Below are 22,159 nucleotides of genomic sequence, written 5' to 3'. Positions count from 1 at the left end.
CTTTCTGTGGGTTGTGATTTTTTCTGGTTTTGACATATTTTCCGTATACAAATCCCCTCTTCACCATTCCCAGGACTACTGGATTACTGCGGTAGCCCCTCCAACCTACACTGACAGACATCCGCTGCCACCTATGCAGACGCGCCTTTGGGCCAGGCCAGGTTACAGCTTTACCACCTCTGCGAGAGTTTCTTCTCAATTTGCACCTCAGAGACTAAGGTGCTTGTTGCCCAAGGCCACACACCAGTGAGGGGCAGAGTCCCCAGAGCGGTGCCCTGCCCATCGCCCCGGCTCCTCCACAGGCTCCTAGAGCTACCTCTATCCCTATGAATCACGAACGCGAGCAAGAGGTTCCCTGCCTTAAAAACCTGCAAAAGCTCCTAACAGCCCATCTGGCCCCACCCAAATTTCACCTTCAGGGACGGGCTGCAACCTGCCTTTCTGAACTGTTCTTCACCATGCCCTCAAAGCCAGTGCTTCTCAAACTTATCTGCACATGAATCGCCTGGGGATCTTGTGAAATGCAAGTTCTGACAATTAATCTGGGGTGGGGCCTGAGAATCTGCATTTATAACAAGCTCCCGGGTAATGCTGTGCTGCTGGTCCAAGGACCACACTATAATTACTTAGAGTCTCTACTCCAACCAGACTGCAATACTCACCATCCTTAAAGCCGCTGTGTACTTCCAGGCCTCCACATCTTTGCACATGCAGTTCCCTCTGCCAGGAATGCCCTTCCCTCATACCTCTTTACACTTACACTCAACTTGAAAGGCCCAAATCAAATGTCACTTCCATGAAACTCTCCTTAACTCTCCGAAGCTTAATCAATTTCTTCTCTAGATATCTCTTCTCCCCTAAAATTTATTACATGTATTTTTATAATAGTTCATAATCCTGGATATTCCAATTGTGTGTGGAGATATCTGTCACCTCCAGTAGAGTGCGACCGCCACAAGGACACCATGAGTGACGAATGCCAGCACTTAACACAGTTGTCAACAAATGTTCCCTCAATGAATTAATGGCATATTCCAATTTGTTGAGACTTTGGAGAGGATCAGAGTCATCTTGGCTGTGCGGCTGGGCTGTGCCCCGATGAGCCCCACCTCCACCCGCCTCAGGGCCAGGGCTCACCAGGAGGCGGGGGCTCGGCAGTGGCGTTGGGCTTCTTCTTGCACACGTAGGGCAGCGCGATGCTGCAGTCGCGGTTCTGCCAGCCGCCCGAGGACTCGGTGCGGATCACTCCACAATTCTCCTCGCTCGGGTTGTCCGGCTGATCTGTGGGGAGGGCAGGGTGCCAGCACCCCAGGAGAGAGAAACTCACACCCGGCCCTGGAGCCCTGCTCAGAACCTCCTGCTCCCCCTCTCCCTCCCTCGCGAGCCTGGGCCAACTGCAGCACCCCCTCACTGGGTACCGCGGGGCCCTCACTGCCTTCTCACTGGGTCCACATCGTCCTGAACCCTCTACTCAGCAACTGGTACCAGCCCCACCCACCTCCCTGGCCAGGCTGCTGGTGCCCTGAGAGACTGGTGCATGCGGCAGAGGGGGTGAGAGGGGGCAGCAATCAGGTCCACTCCCCAGGCCCTGTGCCCTGGGGAAAGGGCATCAGTTCCTAATCCAGACAAAGGCACTGCATGAGCTAGTGGGGCCTCCCCCAGGAGGGGGTGGAAATCTGCCCCCTTCCCCCCACTGCTGGCCTGGAGTAGGGGAGGAGAAGAGTAAAGAGAAGGCCATGCACCTGTGGGGTCCCCAGGCTGCCCTGCGCCCCGATCCCAGCGCCTCACCACTCTCCCAGTTGAGGTACTTGAGGGGCGAGTTGTCCGACCACTGCCAGCCTCCACTGGTGTCCAAGTCATTAAGGCCAATCCACAGTGTGGAGCTATAGCCAGTGAGGAGCCCTGACAGCAAGACGGTGACAGTGAGAAGGGGGTCACCCCATCCTCGGTCCTTCACTCTGCCCCCACCAACGGCATCCTTAACCCCCAACAGCAGAAAGGGCCCAGGGCCCTCCAAAGGTGGGGAGCAAGTCTCAGGCTCCTGCCACCCTGCCCTGCCCCCAGGGTGGGTCAGATCCCAGCCAACCAGCTTGGGACCCCAAGGCTGCCCTGCCACCTCACCATTGATGTAGGTCTGTTCATGGATCTCGGTGATGCTCAGCAGATCCGCTCCCTGCTGCTCGCAACTGGCCCAGGCCTCCCTCCAGGACAGCGTGGACTGGAAGTTAAACTGGTAGCAGCTGTCGGTCAGCTGGTCCTTGTCCCAGAAGGTCTCACAGTCGTTACCTGCCACCATGACAGCCAGACATGGGTCCCTCCCCATCCTCTCCTTCAGGGCTCACATGGGGGTCTCTCGAGGAGTGCAGAGACTCCACACAGGCTGCTCCATGCTACAAGGAGGGGCCGCTTTTCACTCTAGTCCTGAAAGTTCCGCCACCCACACTGAGGCCCCTCATGGCCAGCCTCCCACCAGGAGCCACCCTGGCCCGCCCGCCATGCCCTGCTCTCACTCTTGATGGGGCAGAAGCCCCAGCGCTCATCCTTGCCGTAGTCCTGGGTGGTGGCGCACCACAGATGCCCGTCCTCGCGGCCTGTGCTGGTGCAGCCATGGAACCACTGGTTGTCATACTTGAAGGGTATGGTGCACGGCTTCCCGTGGGAGTTCCCCTGGATGGTGTAGACCTCTGCAGCAGAGGGGAGCCAGGCCCTTGGCATCTGGACCCCAGAGACTGCCCACCCCCCTCACCCACCTGAGGGAAAGTCCCTATAACCCAGGGCAGGGGGTGGGGTGGGGAGTGGGAGGCAGGGATCAAGAGTGGAAAAGGTGGCAGTGGGCATGACAGTGGCTTTAAGGCTCCCTCTGCCATCAGGTCAGCCCAGGAGCCCGGGAGAGGTCCCACTGCTCATCCCATAGGGCTGGGAAGAGGTTCCCTCAATGCCCCTAATGCCTGTCCAAAATCCAGCTGGGTGAGGGGGCCTCCAAGTCATCCACAGAGGACAGAGCCTGAAAGAATCCCTACTCAGCTCCCCAGCCCAGGGGCTCCACGCCCCCTATTGTGTACCCCTCCTCCCCAAGTTCCCCCTTGGAACTCAGGGTGGCTTCCAGGAGAAGGACCCCCAGGATGGAGCTGCCCACCACGAAAGGCCCCTTGCTGGGTGACGCCAGTCCCCGTTCACCCCTGCAAAATGGGGATCAAGACATCTGTGGGGTTTACCTTGGGGTCTCCCTGGAGAGTGGGCCTGGGGAAGGGAATTTTCATTTAATTTTATTTTATACACTTTTGTACTGTTTGAAGTCTTTACAAGCATGTATTAACTTTGTAATTTTAAAAAAGTAAATTAAATGTTTTGAAGTTAATTTTCTTAATTATTCAAAAGTCCTTCCCATTACAATTAAAGCTATGACTGCCAAAGGTCTGTAGAGGCCAAAGGCCTGTCACCCCAGAGTCTCTCCCTCCATGGCTCCAGGTCCCCTGACACCAGAGGCCCCGCCCTCCCCTGCAAGCAGCCTCTCACCATAGTAGGGCCGAGCACATAGATCCTCGTCACTGCCATAGATGCGCCACTGGCCACTGCGGGTCTGGTCGCCGCGCTCCAGGGTGCCAGCCTTGGATATGTTGCCGGCACGGCCCCCCAGAAGCAGGGACAGCTGGTCACCCAATGTGCGACAGTGCCAGCGAAGATTCAGTGCCTCCCGGTCACATTCGTACATGCCCAGGGAGGCTGTGGTGTTGGTGCCCGGCCAGCCTGTGCCCAGGCATTGCATGGTGCCCAGGTTGAAGAGCCGGTTTCGGGAGACCCATTTCCAGCGCTGGGCAGGAAGGGTGGTGTTGCAGGCTGGCGAGACTCTGACTTGCCCACCCTGGGCCTCCAGGCAGCCCTGCAGTCCATGGCTGAAGATGAGGAAGACGTTGGGTTCTGGAAGGGAAGGGAGGCCATGAAGCCATCACATGGGCTCTCCTGGCAGCCCCTGATGGCCAGTGCCGCCTACAGACACTGACCATGAGCCCAGGACTGGGTTGTGAGCCTTCTCTCATATGATAAATCACTCAGTCCTCACTCAGACCTTTGAGGTGGGGGTGAGAGGCACCACTGTGCCCCTGTGCCCAGCTGAGGCACAGCCTGCATGCCAGCATCTGTTTTACCCCACGGCCACCTGGAGGAGCAGGCTCAGCCCTCCGTCCCACCCCCAAAAGCAAATCCAACTCCACATGGCAATTTGGGTACTGCAGACTTCTCTGACGACCTCCTGAGGGGTGGTGGAGGCATTTACACCACATACCACATTGCAACCTTTATCCCGATCTCTTATACAGCTTGGCTTTTCTGTCAAAGTTCTCTGGCCTGGAGTCATTTGTCTCACTCCCTGCCCCTCAGCTTCACTGGCTCCATCTTTTCCTCCCGTCTAGAATCTTCCCAAAACACTCACCCCCGATACCCAACCATTCATGCCCCCCATAACCATTTCACTCATTTTTCAGACAGCATTTAGCTCTCTGCTTCCCCAATCCTGCATCTTCTCACCATCACCTTACTGAACATTCCATGGAAGACGGTGAAATCCCACCTGCTCCCAGCACCGACTTTACAGGTTAAGAAATCGAGACTTAAATTTATAGAAAGTAGATTAGTGGTTGTCTGGGGGCGGGCTGGGGGTGATGGGAATGGGGAGTGACTGCTAAAGGTACACGGTTTCTTCTGAGGGTGATGAAAATGTTCTAAAATTAGCTTGTTGTGATAGTTGCACAACTCTCAATATACAAAAACCCAATTAATTGCACATTTTAAATGAATTTTACGATATGTGAATTATATCTCAAAGCTGTTATATCTTAAAGCTGTTATTATATCTCAAAGGTGTTGAGAGAAAGAAACGGAGAGAGAAAGGAAAGAGGAAACTGACATGAATTCAGAGACATGAAGTTACCTCCTCCCAGTATCACACAGCAGTAAGCAAACCCAGGTCTCCCTGACATCCACGTTCACCACCTCCCTCTTGCTCCTCGGCTGCCCCTTAGCACACAACACACACATCCCAGTCTCCAAAGAACTTTTGCATCCATTAGCCACCAGCTCCTCAGGATGATTTTCACGCCTTGAAAACATGAATTTGACTGCCAGGGTTCAAATCCCAGCTCTGCCACTTAATGTGTGACTTGGGTAAGTGGCTTAAACCTCTCTCTGACTCAGTTTCCTCATCATAAGACTATTGTAGGGCCGGCCTGGTGGTGCAGCGGTTAAGTGCATGTGCTCCGCTTCAGTGGCCTGGGGTTCGCAGGTTTGGATCCCAGGCGCGCAGGTTCGAATCCCAGGTGCGCACCGATGCACCGCTTATCAAGCCATGCTGTGGCGGCGTCCCATATAAAGTAGAGGAAGATGGGCACGGATGTTAGCCCAGGGCCAGTCTTCCTCAGCAAAAAGAAGAGGATTGGCATCCGGGGTTAGCTCAGGGCCGACCTTCCTCACACACACACACAAAAGACTATTGTAAAGGTTAAATTAGATAATACATGTAAAGTGTCTGGAACAGGGTCTGGTACATAGGAACAGCACTATAAATGTTTATTTTTATTATTATTGTTATTATTCCATGTTATAGGTAAAGAAATTGACTTAGAGTGGTGAAACGGTTTGACCAGTCACAAGGCTGGTAAGAGATGGGGCAGGAATTTGGTCCCAGTCTTCTGAGTCCAAACCCCAAGCTCTTTCTGCTCTGCCATGCTGGCCTTATCATCCCTCTACAGGCCATTCTCCAGGGCCAGCCAGAATGATCTTTTAAGGATGTAAAAAGTTCTAAAAAAATTTTTAAATAATATTGGAGTATTGAAGGTCATCAAGAAAACAGTGATGAATTCAATGACATAATAATGTTTTTCATGGGAAGAAAAATGCCATAAAGTCAAAATTCAAATGACAAAAATATATGTTACTTAGTAGAGGCAAATAGTTTATTCCCTAATACAAAATGAGCTTCTACAAAAAAAATAATAAATTATGAGGAAAATACCAACAACTCAGTAGAAAACAAGTAAAAGATACGTATACACAGCTAAAAAAAAGAAATGCACTTGGCTATAAATATTTGAAATGACAGCCTCACTCATAGTAAAAGAAAAACAACATAAGTCAGATAAGTCTCTCTCCTGCTTAAAGTCCCTCACAGACAATTCATCATTCTTCAAATAAAATTCAAATTCCTTACTATGAGCTACAAGATCCTACATGGTCTGGTCCTGACCACCAGTCTGATCTTTGATCATATTCCTCATCTTTGTTCAAGTCACACCAACCTTCTTGCCTTTCCTTGAACAGGCCTGACTCTTTCCAGCCTCAGGGCCTTTGCACTGCTTCCTCTGCCTGGCATTTCACACTTCAAATAAACGTCACATCTTTAGAGAGGCCCTCCCTGACCTCCTAAAGTAGCCGCATAGTTACTCTCTAGCCTACTGCTTGATTATAATTCTCTTCACAGAATTTATTATTAACTGATTTTTTTTTTCAACATCCGGGTTATCTGTGAGTCTGGGTCTACTAATTTTTCTCTTGATTATGGGTCACTTTTTCCTTCTGCCTGCATGTCTAGTGATTGTATTATATCCTGGACATTGTGGATAATATTATCAAGAGTCTGGATTTTTTTTATTATACTCTGGATGCTGTGGATGATATGTTATAGGGAGTCCGGATTTTTTATTTTTCTAAAAAGAATGTTGAGTTTTGTTCTGACAAGCAGGTAAATTACTGGTGGATCACCTGGATCCTGTAGAGTCTTGGTTTTAGGCTTTGCTAGGGTGGGGTTGTTTTGGTTTTGCCTTTAGTTTTAGGGTGTGGCTGTCAGCCTTGGGTTTAATCACAAGGTGAGGCTTTTCTGGAGTTTCAGAGGAAAACCTAAGGCAATTACCGAACCCCTCGAACTTGGTGGAACTTGAATTCCACATTCTGTTTCCTCGGCACCAGGCGGCAACTGACTCCTCTGCTGCTGTTTCTTGCTGGGTTCCTGGGAGCCTCACTCTGCCCACGCTCAGTTTAGGAGCCACTCACGATCTGAGGAAGATTTGTAGGAGGACATCTCTATGGCTTCTTCCTTTCTGGAATTTTCCCTCTTGATTTTTAGCTTTTCTGGTGGCCCCAAACTCTGAGCAGTAAAACTGCCACTTTCTGTGTGAGCTCCTCAAACGGGGCAGTGCTCAGGGTGGGGGGGCGGGGAGGAGCTGCTTAAATGAGCCACTCTCCTTATCTGCTCCTTTTCTTTCAAGGACTGTTCCCTCCCCAGCATCTGCCTATTTCTGATTGCTCTCCAGCACCTTCAAACCACTGTTTGACCATATATATGTATATATATATACACAGAGAGAAAGAGAGAGAGAGTGTGTGTGTGTGTGTGTGTAACACTGGCCCTGAGCTAACATCTGTGCCCATCTTCCTCTATTTTGTATGTGGGACGCCACCACAGCATGGCTTGATGAGCAGTATGTAGGTCTGAGCCTGTGATCCGAACCCGTGAACCCCAGGCTGCCAGAGCAGAGTGCTCCAACTCAACCACTATGCCACTAGGCCAGTCCCTGTATTTTATATTTTATTCTCAGTCAATGAGCATTCTTGGCCAGAGCGTGAGACTGATCCACGCTACCCTGTCATGTCCAGGACCAGACTCGCTATCTGACATGCTGTTGTTTATTTTCTGTGTCTCCCTTGTTCATAGGCTCGCAGGGATTTTCTGTCTTCTCCACCGGTACCTATAACTCTGCCTGCCACATAGCAGTGCTTAATAAATCCTGGATGAACAAAAGAATGAAGGGATGGATCTCATGCCTAGACAACAATCACAACCCACCAGTCGAGCTTTCTGCTCCTTGTGCCAACTGCCAGATTAATTTTCCTAAGGCAGAGCACCCACAGCTCCTGTCACTGAGTGCTCAAAACACCAGAGTGGGAAGGCTGGTGGGGCAGGGACACTGGTTGCTCTATTCTTCGACAACACTGGGATGTGGGTTCTCTCTGGGCAAGACACAGGTGACTCCCTGAAGGACCACTAGGGCGACTGCCACAGCTAATCCACCTCCCTCGGGGCTGCCTCCCCTCAACCTGCTCCTTCCCCTCCAGCCACCCTCTAGGAACCATCAAATGGCCCCAGGACTTGATCCAGGCCTGCCAGAGCCTCCTCTAGGGACTGGGGATTTGATTCTCAGAAACCCCACTCCCGTGAGGAGAGGCAGCAGTAACAGACAGGCAGGGGGTAGGGAAAGGGCCTGGGACCAGAAAAGGGAGAAGATCGTGCTTGCTTCTATAGATGCTTCTCAGAGGTAGGACTGGATAAGGTGGCCCAAAATGTCACAGCAGCTCGGGGGGCAGGACCTTCCCTGCTGCCCAGCCAGAAAACCACACGTGGACTAAAGCAATTCCAGCCAGGCTGTGCAGTCGTAACAAATGGCAAATGAAGGTCCAAAAGAGGTCTGTGTCAGTCAGGAGAGGCAATTCCAGGATCAGGCCACCCTCCCCTCACTGAACAGATGAGGAAACCGAGGCCCAGAGAGGGGAAGAGACTAGGATGCCCAATCACAGCATCTTTCAAGGCCTCAGCTTCCTCCTCTGTCACATGAATCATGGCTGCAAGTCCCCCACTCCCTCTGACGTCCTAGGTTCTGGATTCAAGCCCACAAATCTTCCTGGAGCACCTGCTATGTGTGTGGCATGTCCCAGGCAGTGCTGGGGCCATGAGGCCATGAGGAAATACCCAGCACCGTGCTTGTTAGAGAAGAACAGTGGGCTTGGACACAGCAGGACATGAGGGCAAACAAGCCCTTGAAATCCATGTGTCTGGGGGCGAAGGAGGGAGCCGTGCCTTCTGGGCGTGGGGAGACTCGCTGAAGATACTGAGGATCCAGGGGAGGCAGAAGGTAAAGAATGCGGGTCACAGAATGGCCTTGGCAGTAAATGAGAAAACGAAGAGGAATTTGGGAGCAGAGGGAGGCCTGTAGGAGAGGCACAGTGCAAAGGGGAAGCTGAGAGGAATTCTTGGAGGTGGATCCTAGGGACTCTGCCAAGCTGGGGGCAGGGGGGCTCTTGGGAGAGCATTTTCCACCCAAAGTCGAGGGGTGGTCCTGGGCCCTTGCAGAAAGGCTGTATCTCCAGGGCCCAATGGAGGAAGAGTTCAAGTCCAGCCTTGGCCCAGCTGGAAATGTTAAGGGGAGAGGGGAGGGAACAAAGGCATTTTGAGACTGACTCTGCGTTCTCTGCATCCGTGCTCTCAGCAAGCATGCAGGAAGTGGAAGGAGCTCAAACTACAGAGGCCTGATGCCCCCCGTCCTGAAAAGGACCCCTCCAGGCTCACCCACCTCCCCGCCTCACTCCACACACCTGGGAGCATCAGGTGTCCGTGCAGGGAGTGAAAGCGCCCCTCACTAGGACCTTGTATGGCTGTCCTCCAGGACAAAGAGGACCTCTTGGGTTTTGTTGGCAACACACCGTGCCTAGCACAGTGCTGTGCACCAAGCTGTGGCTCATTATGTACTTGTTCAGTGAGTGCACCGAGCATCAACTGGATGTCATTCATCTATCCATTCACCCAACAAATATCTATTGAGAACTTCCTAGGTGCCAGGCATGGTCCCAGGCACCGAGGGTATGGTGGTGAGCAGTACAAACATGATCCGGCCCCCATCACCATGTGGTCCGGTAGGTGCCGGGCTCTGCGTGGAAGATAAGGAGATGATAACAGAATCCTTGACGTCACTAAGCGGCCCCTGCCCATAGTCTCTGGCTTTCTGATTCTGTCTTCCCAGCCCCTTCTTCTTACTATTCATAAAGAATTTTCCTGCACCTGTGGCTATGTGAGCGGGGACAAGGCTCACTCTTTGCCAGTAACAGTGTCCATCCCCCGGCTGCAGTGACTGGACACATACCTCACACAGGGCTGATCAGAGTCCCCCCGGAACACATGAAGTTTCCTTTCTCTGTTGAGACAGCTACAGTAGGGCTGCCAACGGCCATGTTTCCTACCTTGAGGACAAGACCTTTCTGCTATAGGCAAGAAGCGGGTAACACAGAAAGAGACGCAGAGCTGAGAGATGGAAGGAAAAGTCTGAGTGGTGCTGGACGTCCAGGCAGTCCCCGAGCTCCTGTGGCTCTTCCCTCTGTCCTGTGAGTCACTCAGGATCACTTGCAGCCTCATTCCCTTTCTTTGCTGAGCTTGTTTGCACTGGGTTTCTATCCTCGGAACCAAAAGAATCCTGATAAATGCACAACCCTACATCTTGGAGCCAGAGGCTTTCTCGCCATCTGGAACCCTGGCCCGTTCTCTCTACTCCCCTGGAGGCCATTGTTCCAGGATCCTCTCTGACGGTCAGACCAGGACTGAGCTTCTCAGACCTCCTGCAGCATCTGGGCCATGTCAGAGGAGCTGCTTGGAGGCTGGACTCCCAACCCCACCCTCCTAGTCACCTTTCTGGTTGCTCCCCCATTGGCTTTCTCACTCAAGCAGATACATATTTATGAAGCCTGTACCAGGTACCATAGGGAAATTAGACTATCCGGCCTCTGCCCTCGGGATGTTTACAATGAAGCTGGAAAGGCAAAACTCAGGAAGCAATCCGTGAAAAAGTTACAAGCAACATATCAACAAGTGTGCAAACCTGTCAGGTCTAATTTATATTGCACGGCTGGGGGTGAAGATGTTGGGTAGAAATACATTTTCCAGATACCTGAAGTGTGACAGGAATCTTTCGATGCAGAGTCCGCATTTCCTTGCTTCTCAGACATCCAGGTCATCACCCTGGAGATGTCTTCCTGCTCGCAGAGGCAACCGTGTTTTGAAGCTATCTGCCCCACACTGAGTACCCCGACTCCTCTCTCCCCACTGACGGTCATTGTGGCCTCCTTTCCCTTCCCGTCTGCTCTAAGGTACACGTAATGCTTTGGTGGAGTCCTGAGGCTGACGGCAAAGCCTCACGACCGTCTGTGTCTCGGGAGCAGACCTCTCAGCTGTCCCTGCAGCTTCCCGGACTCAGCCCAGCAGCGGAGGCAGCCAGAGGTCTGACCTCAAGGAGACGGCTGCTCTCCACTACAAGCTGAAGACATCATGCTGAAGGAAGCTGAGGGGAAGTTAATTCTAGCACAGTGCTTGGCACGCAGCAGACTCGCAACAAAGACCAGCAGAACGAGGGGCATGTCGAACAAAGCCCTTAACGGCTCAAACACAGACAAGGATGAGGAGGGAGTTCCAAGTTGGGGGAACAGCAGGAGCAAAGACTGGGGGCCCAGCGGGCAGCCGGGCTCAGCTGCTAGAGAGCTGGGGACCAAGGGCCAGCTGGTGAGCCCTGGGAGCTGGCCAGATTTGGTCCTCCAGGGTGGACTCCAGCCGCTGAGCCTCACTGCAGTCGGTCCCCCTCCCCAGGCCACGCAGAGGCGAGGGGTCATCCCAGGGAGAGCAGGGCCGAGAGCCAAGAGGAGCAGCTGTTTTCAATGAGCCACTTGGCCCTGAGGCCAGGCCTGGAAATGTCCGAGTCAGCAGAAGCTGTCAGCCCCGCCCTGCAGAGGGGCCAACCCTGGGGACCTGGCACCCCACCCTGCACCACCCTCTGGTAGAACCTCTGTACATGTCCATGCACGCACACTGGACCTGGATGGGGGGCGGGGCATCCCTTTCATAGCGATGAGGGAGTCACGTGACATGGAGGCCCAATACTCTGTCCAGCTGTGCAGTATCTCCACCAAAATCCTGAGCTAATGTGGGCTTCCCTCTACCCTCCACCCTCCAGGCCTTTCACACGCTCCTCCCTCCTCCCCAACGGCCCCCCCCATTCCAGCCAGGACCAACGCCATTCATTGCGTGTGACTAAATCGAACACACGGCCCCATCGAGGCTCCGTCGCTGTCACAAGCATGCTTGTGTGTACTGTCTCTCCAGCCGCGGTGAGCTTCCTCTATCATTCATTTCTAGACATAGTTTTCTCCCCGCTTAAAACGTATATGCTGCAAAATGTGATATGCTGTTGTTCTAAGTAGATGTTAAAGCAAACCCTGGCAGGGAATGGGTTAAGAGGTGAGCTTGTTACCTCCACGTAATAAATGCAAGACAAGGAGGAGATGAGGAGGTGGTGGGGAGTGGGAATTCGTGTAAATTCGGAAAAGCAACTTTCACCGTCCGCGCGGGTCCCCCGGGTCCCCCAGGTGAGGCCGACCCCTGGGGCTCTCTGGGAATGCAAATCCTCACTCGCCCTAGCCTCTTCCCTGGGGATTTAATGGCGTTTGATCTCATCCCCTGCTGGCTTTTGTCTTCAGAAAAAAGCATCACAGTTTTTCGGCCTGTCCTTTCCCAGGTTCCATCTTGCAGGATGGAGGGCAGCCGCCGAACTCCCACAGGCCGGATGGTCGGACCGGGCACCGTCTGCTCCCGGGCCACTCCCGCGGCCTCGCTCCCCTGCCCTTTCCCCTCGTCTCTTCCTCACCGGAGCATCCCAGGGGCGGGCACACCTTGACCCCTTCCTCCCTCACCCCCACCTACAAGACTTGAGATGCTGGGACCCACGCATCCTCGGAGTTCTGGGGCTTCAGGATCGCTGAGCCCCCTCCGCGGTGCACGCCCACCTCGGCCACGTATCCCCCACCCCCCGCGGTGCGCCCCCTCCTTGGCTATGCGCCCTCCCCCGGGGTGGACGCCCACCTCGGCCACGCGCCCCCCGTTCGGTGCGCCCCCTCCTCGGCCACGAGCCCTCCCCCCGCGGTGCACGCCCACCTCGGCCACACGCCCTGCCACCGCGGCGCGCCCCCTCCTCGGCTACGCGCCCTCACTCCGCGGTGCGCACCCTCCTTGGCCATGCGCCCTCCCCTCGCGCCGGGCCGCCCAGTCCATGCGGCGTGCCCTCCCTCCACGGCGCCCCTCCTCCGCGGCACGCCTCTCCCCAGTGCACCCCCACCTCGGCGACGCGCCCGCGGGGCGCCCTCCCATCACTGTGCCCGTCCCCGCCGTGAGCCTTCCCTCCGCGTCCTCCCTCCGCGATGTGCCGCCCCCCTTCCCGATGCCCCGTCTCCGCCGCGCCCCGGGGCGTTTGGGCGCGGAGCCTCCCCCGAGGCCCCGAGGTCGGCCGGGCTCCCAGCCCAGCTCTGCAACCCCGGGTCTGCGCGGCCCGCGGCCCCCGGCGCCGTCGGCTACCCCGCAGCCAAAATAAACAGACCAAAGCCACTTCCTTCCCCGGGGGGCAACTTGCACAATAACGGCCGGCTCCGGTCGCGGCAGGAAGTGGTTTTCTGGGCCAGTACAATCCCTCCTCACTGACCAGGCCGCGAAGGGCGGAATTCAGGAATCGGGCCGAGCTGGGCCGAGCTCTGCGTTTGCCATTGGAAGGGAGCGGGCGTTGGGGGGTGCGGAGGCGCGGAAACCACCTGCCCGCTCCAGTGATCCCACACCGACGGCAGTGCCCACCCACTCATCAAAGCAGGTCCCGAACCTCTGCTGAGCCACACGTGTTTTATCTATCTGTGGGAGGGAGTCGTGAGTAGATTATTTCATAAAAGCACTGACAGAAGAGCCTTCTGGGGCCCCAGCACAGCACCAGCTTAGGTGCTCCATACCTGGTTGACTGAGGATGAATAAATGAATGAGCGAGAGAACTTATTAGGAGGCAAATTTAGAGAGAGCATTTTTTTTAAATTTAGTTTTGACAAAGTGACTGGCGGCGGGAGGGGGGGGCAGTGCTAACCTAAGGCTAAAATATGAGAAGCCCCCTGCTCACTGCAAAGTCAACAGAAATAAATAAATAATCTCCTTTGGGCCTTTCTGTCTTTTCCAATTTTTCATAGTGAAATAAATATTTTTAAAAACGTAGATACTCACAAAAAAGAAATGTGTAGAGAGTTACACTGAAATGTAATGATTTGTTTGTGAGAAATTGAGGTTTCAAATATAAACGATTCACAAGAAACATTTTATGAATAATTTCTAGGTAATGGTCCTTCAAATAACGCAGAAAAAAGGGTAGGGATTCCCATCCCCCTGGGTAGGAGGTCCGCATTGGCCCAGCGCCCCTTGAGGGCCCAGGTTCTGTCCTTGGTCTCTCCATGCCCTGGGGGTTTGCCTGGATAGTCTGGACTCACGATAAATATCTGTCAAATGACACAATGAAAATGAACTGAGGGATCTTAGAATTCATCTTGTCAATCCTTTAGAATGTGGAAACAAACACGGAAGGGTTAGGTGACTTGTCTAAGGATAACTCAAACAATACAACCATGACCTTTTCATTAGGATTAAAACTTGTTGAAGTCTTGTATTTGCTTATAAAAGTTGACCTTATAATTTATTGTCTCATATTGAGAACAAAAAGGGGAATTCGTAATAATTACACCAGTACAACAAGCTTGAACCAGGACTGCCCCAGGCAAACTAGGACATATGGTCACTTATGGAAAGAGACACAAATTATGGTACAAGTTAATGTGTATCACATCCTTAGTACCAGGCACTGGGTTCCAAGGCTTTCTCCTTAATAATCCTCTCGTTAATCCTCATAGCCACCCACGGAAGTAGGTAAAATTCCTGTCTCCATTTGACAGATGAGGAAACTGAGGTATTAAATAACTGAGAGATCAGACATCTTGATAACACAATTAATAAAGGGCAGAGCTGGGATGGGAGGCCAGGAAGACTGGTTCCAGAGCTGAACTCAGTAACTATTGGAGGTACTTGAAAACTGTTAACCCACAGGTTAAGTCGTATTTGGCCTTCACAGTGTGTGAAAGAAAAGTGAGCCAACATTTAAAACTGAAGATTTCACATAAAAATATGGACTTCCAGCTTCTCTTGGAAACACTGGGAGGCCTGACAACCCTGAGCCAGTGTGCCTGCAGGGAGCCAGACCCAGTTTCTGGGTGGAGCTGCCCACCTGGGAGAGGGCTCAGCGGCTTGCTAGTCCCTACCCATCTCTTTTGCACCCCCATCCCAAAACTGAGGTGGAATGAGAACAGCCTTGTATTACTATGCTGGCACCACTGTTTTTATCAGCGTGGAGAAACATTCTTTAGTATCCTGGTCTCCATTAAGAATGACCAGAGGGCTATGACTATTTCAAAACTGAAATAAAAGTTGGGGGGGGGGGTCCTCCAAATTAGGATCCACTGCCCTGCAACCACAATTTCCCTGTGACACGCTGCATTCCTTTCATGAGATGTGTCTGAAACACAGCACAATGTCATTCTGAGAAATCATGACATGTGTCATAACAGGCTTTTGCTCTACTCACTGGCAATTCTCTGACCTTCTGATGTGGCCACACTTAAGGATGTGTTTGGTTCTAAAAGCAAAGCATCGCACTCTTTCGTCAAGTGAATTTAGACTCTTTTTTGCTTGGGAACCTTCAGGATCTCCGTAAAGCTACATGCCCAAGATCAAACACTCGTGACTTCTGCAATGACAGGCTGATGAGGCCTTACCCTACCTTCTCCGGAGGCACACTGTGGAGGGGTTAGGAGGGCGGCTCTGGAACCTGGACCCCCCCTCTCCCCCCGCCAGGTTCAAATCCCTGCTTGGGCCCTGGGGCTGGCTGCCTCACTTCTGCCAGCCTCACCTGGGAGAGGACACTAACAAGACACTTCTCATGGGCTTCTGGGAGGATTAATCGAGAAAGCACTTGAAGACAATCTGTACCTGGTAAGCACTCAGGAGCAGAAGGCCGCTATTGCTTTTTGATATTTAAGCAAGAGCCTCTGCCCTGACTGGGGCCGTGAGCCCGAGAATCTGTTTGTTTCACAGCAGAGAGCCTGGGAACCAGGCTGAGCAGACACTGCAATCTGGATGAGAGGAAACGGTAAGAGGAAATGAGGCCAAGGACTCGAGTGTTCAAGCTGCTCTTCAGAAGAATTAAAAGAAAAATAAATCCACAGTCCAGATGTGGAGTCCTCCCCCCACTTCCCATGGGTGCCCTGGCAACCATCCTTTGTGGCCTCTGAACTTTTGCACCCCCCCCTCAGGTGTGCCGGGAAGGGAGGTGCAAGGAGAAGAGGCAGTGGACAGTGTGTCAGAGGAAAGTGGGGGGATTTCTGGGGGAGTCAGGGCAGCCCGGGGTGTGCTGCTCTCCTCGCCACCTTCTGGTTCTGCAGAAATAAACGCCAAGGGCAGTCGGAAGGCAAAATGAGGCCACAAAACACGCAGCTGGAAGGGAGAGTGCAAGGCCGGGTGGCGCCCGTGCCACTTGAGCTGGTGGATGCTGGGACAGGAGGAGGAGGACAGAGTCTGCATGGGACCCTCCTCGCTGGGCCCCAGGCAGTCACGCGGCAGTGGGGCCCCTAACCCACAAGACTGAGAGGAGGAAAGGCGTGGGCCAGTGCAGGCTGAGACCCCAGATCCAGCCCAGGAGTTCAGGTTCTGATTCTGCCATTACAATCAAAATGACCTTAGGGGACTCTCTTTTCTCACCTGTAAACTGAATTACAAAATACTCTCCCTGCCTCTCCATAGGCTCCTGGGGAGATCTACAGGGAGACATCCACAGGAATACTGACATGATTTTTTTAGGGTCTGTCTCTCCCATTAAACAGTTCCTTGAGAGCAGGAGCTGTGTCTTATCCATTCGTCTCCCCTGTGCGGGGCATACAACAGGTGCTCCATACATGCGTGTTGAACTGAGGTGGAAAGGCAAGCTGCCCCATGTCCTATGGGTAAGGGTTTAACATCCTCTAAATGCTATCCTCCTTAAAAACTAGTCTACGTATGGACAATGAATAGAAGCAAATAACGGAAACATGAAATTATTTGTTGTGCCAGGAGTTTGGGATTATGTGTAACTTTCTATCATATTATTATAATGTTTCCAGAGTAAATAAAACTGAGAGAAGGGAGACACAGGGGGCATCTTAAGATCTTTGAAGGAACCAAACCTCTCTCTATTTCCCGCAGAACCCAACTTTGTGTTCAGTGTTTGGTGACAGCCACAAAGGGTCATACAGACAACACCCCACTACCACCACCACCACCGTGACATCACCCAGACCTACAATAACACACCACTCGACCTACTAAGGAATGTCTGCACTGGTCCCTCCAAATTCCTTCTCTTTCCCCATCCTTTCACTCCCTTTTCCTGATTTCTTCCATACATTTTTAGGACCATGTAAAAAAAGTACTGCCCTTACAACCATCACTGTTCCTCTGTCCTTGATACTAATAGTGGCGTGGTTAAGAGAGCTCAGGCTCTGGATACAAGGCTGGGTTTGAATTCCTGCTCTTGAACTAGTCATTTGACCTCTTCATCCCTCAGCGTCCTCATCTGTTCAGTGGGAGAAAATATCCTCATGTTTACTGCACGTAACAGTTACCGAGCATATGCGCCAGGAGCCGTGCCTGGTGCTTCCTGCCGAGTGGTTGGCAGGACTGGTTAGATCCTGGATGGGAAGGCCTCACCTGCACCACACAAAGTGTGTTCACAGTAATAGTAGCTCCAGGGGAGCAACCTTTCTGGAGGAGAATTTGGCAACATATATCAACAGCATTCAAAAGCACAAACCCTTTGACCCCAGAATTCACTTCTTAGGAATTTAACTTAAGGAAATAATTAAGAATCTATGCAAAGACTTAGCTACACAGCATTATTTATAATAGCAATGATGGGGGAAATTAATGTCCAACAATATGATGTTGACTGAGTGAACTGAAATATACTCATGTAACGGAATACTATGCAAATAAGAGAAATTCATTTATAAAAGAGTATTTAAACATGAATCGAGGTTCATATTCTAACTGAAAAAGAAAACTGAATGTATACTATGACTTTATTTCTATTTTATTTTAAATTAAGTAAAGTCTGAAAAGACATTTTTGCATTCTTGTTCTTAAACTTGGGTGTCCAGATCAGCACAGGAGCTTGTTTACAACGCAAGTGCCCAGGCCCTACAGCAGACCTACTGCATTAGATCTCAGGAGGAAGGAATATCTGGATTGTAAACAGGATTCCCAGGCGACTCTGAGGCACACCTGAATTTCAGAAGCACTGTATATGCCTGAGTGTTAACAGTGGTTATCACTGATTTATGGGATAGCTGGTGATTTTTATTTTCTTCTGTTTGCATTCTACAATTAACATGTTTGGTAATTAAAAGGAGATAGAGAATATGTGTCTGTCCTTTGTTTCAAATTTAACCCTACGTGACTTCTACGCTGAACTCAGCCCATCTGGAAAGGGAGGGTGAAGGAATAAACCAAAAGAGATGCTTCCTGGGAGAGCCTACAGATGGGTGAGACCAACCAACCAATCCTGGTGCCAAGGAGCAGAGACCCCTGACAACAAGGAAGCTGAGTGAGTTCAGAAGCGTTACGTTGACGCAGGTAAAGCCACTTTCCCAACCCAAGTCAGGATCCCCATCAGTCTGCAGGCCTGAGCGAGGAGTCTAGTGTGCCAAGATGCATACAGAGGCATCTATAGCAGTGAAAATGAGAAATGATCTGAATGTCCAACAAGGGGTGAGTTATGGTACATCTGTACAATGCAATCTTACACAGCCAATGGAAGCGTTGGGTGGAAATACATTGATGACACAGCACATGAAAAAAGAATGTTACAGATCAACATGAAAACGTCTCTGTCAAGTTTTATACAGGGAGGAGGGAGAGGAGACAAGACATAATTTGGAAAGATATTCTCCAAAATGTTAAAAGTGGCTGTTTCTTATGATGAAATTTCAGGTAATTTTTCTTTTTTTTGTAACTTTTTCTGTATTTGAATTGTATACTATGAATAGGTATCATTTTGTACAATCACAAAAATGTATTCTTATCCTGAAAGAATACATATGGAACATTGTCTTTTTGCAGGCTCATTCAAGTTCACTAACTGAAGCTCCCCACAAGTTCAGATGGGCTGCTCTGGGCTGAGGGAAGGAAGGAAGGCTAGTCAAACAGAAAATGGAGGGGCATACAAGGGGGTGAACATGGGCCTTCCCATGAAGGAGAGAATCCAGTCTAACCCAAAGGGCTTTATAAACCTTATTAAAAAGGCCAAGTCTGTGGAAGGGGAAGGATAAAAAAGATACTCCCCAAATAAAAACTTTTAAATGAACAGTGAACAGGGGAAAGATATTTCTCCCAAATATGGCAAGAAGCTCATATAGGCCAATGAGAAAAAACAGAGACCCAGATCATTTTAAGGTGCTAAGACCTGAAGAGAAGATGATCAAGGATGTGAAGAGAGAATTCACAAAGAAGAAATACCCATGTCTAATAAGCCTATGGAAAATGTTTAAAGACACTTGGAATACTGATAATGTTCTTATTTGCTGGATCTGAGCATTGGTTACCTGGGTGTGTTCAGTTTGTGAAAATTCATTGAGCTGAACATTGATGTGTTCACTTTTCTGTACTTATACTCCAAGAATTAAAATTTTTAAAAGGGATGGAGACATTGGGTGGGGGGAACAGGGAGGCAGAGGAGAAGCACACGCGTAGATATAAGTATTGTAACGTTCTCTGTCTTGGATTGGGGGTGGGTTCACAAATGTTTATTATATTATAATGAATACCTATTTATTTATAAAATTAAAGAAGGCCATGCAGGGAACCAAACAGACCTGGATTGCATCCCTTGCTCTGTCACACACTAGATATGTGATCCTGGCTCTCAGCGTCTCTGGCTCAATTTCCTTACCTGTGAAATGGAGGAATGTGAGGATTAAAAATGTAGTGTATGTGGAATTGCCTAATACTGACCCTCGCAGACTTTATGTGCTCAGTAAATATTCGTGTGGTCACCATTTCTCATTTGTTGCACAAACAACGTTATATAGAAACGTAATAAAGTTTTTAAAAAGCAGGAAGGGTTCTGAAAGCCTACCCTCTAACTCACGGCGCCTTTCCGATCTGCACTTGTCATTCACCGCTTATAGAATTGTGTACCCTGCTGTTCTCTAAATGCAAATTTGTATTACAGCGTTTCAGTCCTCACCCGGCAAGATCAAGAGGCTCGCATTTGGGGGGCTGTTAATGGAAAGAGCTGCGAGGCGGGTGCCTACACCCGCGAACCAGCTCTTGCTTGTGCGAACCGACTGCATCTGCAGAAAACCCGCTGAGGGTTTGCACCGTCCGCAAGTGGGGCAAGCCCAACTCCAACTGGTCCTTTAAAAAAACGACGGGAGGGGCAGCCGTGGAGCAGCCCAGGAAAACCGCAACCAGGGTCTCAGCGCCTGCAGCGGCCCACCCCACATCCACGTTTCACTCTCCGCTTCCGCAGCCAGGCTGTCTCCGTTGGGCCCACCTCAGCCCTGAAGGACTCCCTTCTCGCCCGGGGCGCCGGGAAAGGCCCGCCCTCCCCGCCAGACCTGATTGGCTCCGTGGAGTCACGTGCTGCAGGCTTGGCCCACTTACGTGACCAGAGTGGAGAGCGCGCTGCTGGAATCACGTGGTTGGAAGGGAATTAAAATTGCTCCCTGCTACCCCATTGCTGAAAATTACAGACATGTTTAAAGGAAGAAAAAAAGCCTTAGCTATAATCACCCCTGTTAAACAATATATAACATAGTATAGCAGACTATGATATATATGTAACATGTTAAATTATGGTGTGATTTTTCTACCAATTTTATCTGTTTATCCAAAATACAATTTATTATATATACATAATATATATATACAGCCACACATCCATACAAACGTTTTTTAATCTTGTTTTTGTACTTATATTTCAGCAAAAGGATTTTTCTGTGTCTTTAAAAAAATTTTTTTAAACCATTTTAATGGCTGTATGCTATTTCGTGATGTGATATACTGCTTTTCATTTACTCATTCCCTAGCTATTTCTGGTCTTCATGTTGTCAAGAGATTTTTCTTAATTATAAATAATGTTGAACATATTGTTACATCAATCTTTGTTGGCACTACTGTGCGAGGTGAAAATCGTATCTTGATTTTTTTTTTAATTACTAGTGATTACAAACATTTTCCATAGGCTTATTAAACACTGGTATTCCTTCTTTGAAAGGCTTTATTGTCTTATCTATTACCATCTTAGGTAAGCTACTGGAGGTTCCTGTGTTTTTTCTCATTGGCTTATATGAGCTTCTCACCATACCTATTACAGATATTGCTCCCCTGTTTGTTGTTCTTTTTAAATTTTATTTGGGACCCACTCTGGTCACAAGGGTAATAACCTACTAAGGGTAACCACTCTCATGATTTCAAATAGCACAGATCAGTTTTGCCTCTTTTTGTGTATTTTATACAGATGGGATCATACAGTATGAACTCCCTTGCATCTGGCTCAAGGTTTGTGAGCTCCATCCACACTGTTGTGTGTACTTGTAGACTGTTCATTCTCACTGCTGTGTAATATTCCATTGTGTGCAGATACCACAGTTTATCCCTTCTATTGTTGATGGGCACTCGGGTATTTTTCAGTTTGGGGCTAGTTTTCCGTTTTGGGCTATTATGAATAGTGCTGCTATGAACAACTTTGCTTTTTTAAGAATATAGTTTAGGTTCCTTAGATTACTAAATACAAAGAGGAAAAGGTACGTTTTTTAGTGCAGAGATCTGGGGGACACCATCTAAACCACGTGATCAAAATTCACATCACCAGTAAGGGAACAAGCCAACTTAATGTGATACAGTGGGAAGGACACAACATCCCCCATGAAGTTTTCTTTCCAAACATGTTTCACATGAATTAAATGATTAAACAATCAGACAAATTTAGTCTGCCGACATTCTACAAAACGACTGATCTGGAGTCATCAAAAATGCAATACCTTAAAAGACAAAAAGGCCAAGCAACTATTCTAGATTCAAGGAGATTGAAGAGACATGACACCAAATTGAATCCTGGATTTGAAAAACAGCTGTAAAAGGGGCCGGCCCGTGGCATAGTGGTTAAGTGCGCGCGTTCCGCCGCAGGCGGCCCAGGTTCAGGTCCTGGGTGCGCACCAATGCACCACTTGTCAGGCCACGCCGTGGCGGCATCCCATATAAAGTGGAGGAAGATGGGCATGGATGTTAGCCCAGGGCCAGTCTTCCTCAGCAAAAAGAAAAAAAAAAAAAGGATTGGCATGGATGTTAGCTCAGGGCTGATCTTCCGCACCAAAAAAAAAAAAACTAGCTGTAAAGGACATTATTGGGACAACAGGAGAAATCCAAACATGGATGGCATATTAGAAAACATTACTATACTGTTATATTTCTTGA

The 22,159-nt window shown here is 50.2% G+C and overlaps 1 protein-coding gene across 6 annotated transcripts in view; it reads right to left on the bottom strand.

Moving 5' to 3' along the window:
* MRC2 (mannose receptor C type 2) overlaps positions 1 to 22,159 on the bottom strand; it is a 51,895-nt gene that overhangs the window by 19,608 nt on the left and 10,128 nt on the right. For all 6 annotated transcript variants that reach the window (XM_058561304.1, XM_058561301.1, XM_058561299.1 and 3 more), the window contains exons 2-6: positions 3,517 to 3,918; positions 2,511 to 2,684; positions 2,122 to 2,286; positions 1,789 to 1,902; positions 1,138 to 1,281 (exon numbers count right to left, since the gene is read on the bottom strand). In XM_058561304.1, the coding sequence (XP_058417287.1) occupies positions 1,138 to 1,281; positions 1,789 to 1,902; positions 2,122 to 2,286; positions 2,511 to 2,684; positions 3,517 to 3,918 (999 nt within the window). The remainder of the gene's footprint in view (positions 1 to 1,137; positions 1,282 to 1,788; positions 1,903 to 2,121; positions 2,287 to 2,510; positions 2,685 to 3,516; positions 3,919 to 22,159) is intronic.

Source organism: Diceros bicornis, chromosome 18 (genome assembly GCF_020826845.1).
Source record: "Diceros bicornis minor isolate mBicDic1 chromosome 18, mDicBic1.mat.cur, whole genome shotgun sequence".
NCBI lineage: Eukaryota > Metazoa > Chordata > Mammalia > Perissodactyla > Rhinocerotidae > Diceros > Diceros bicornis.
This window is presented reverse-complemented; position numbering and strand designations above follow the sequence as displayed.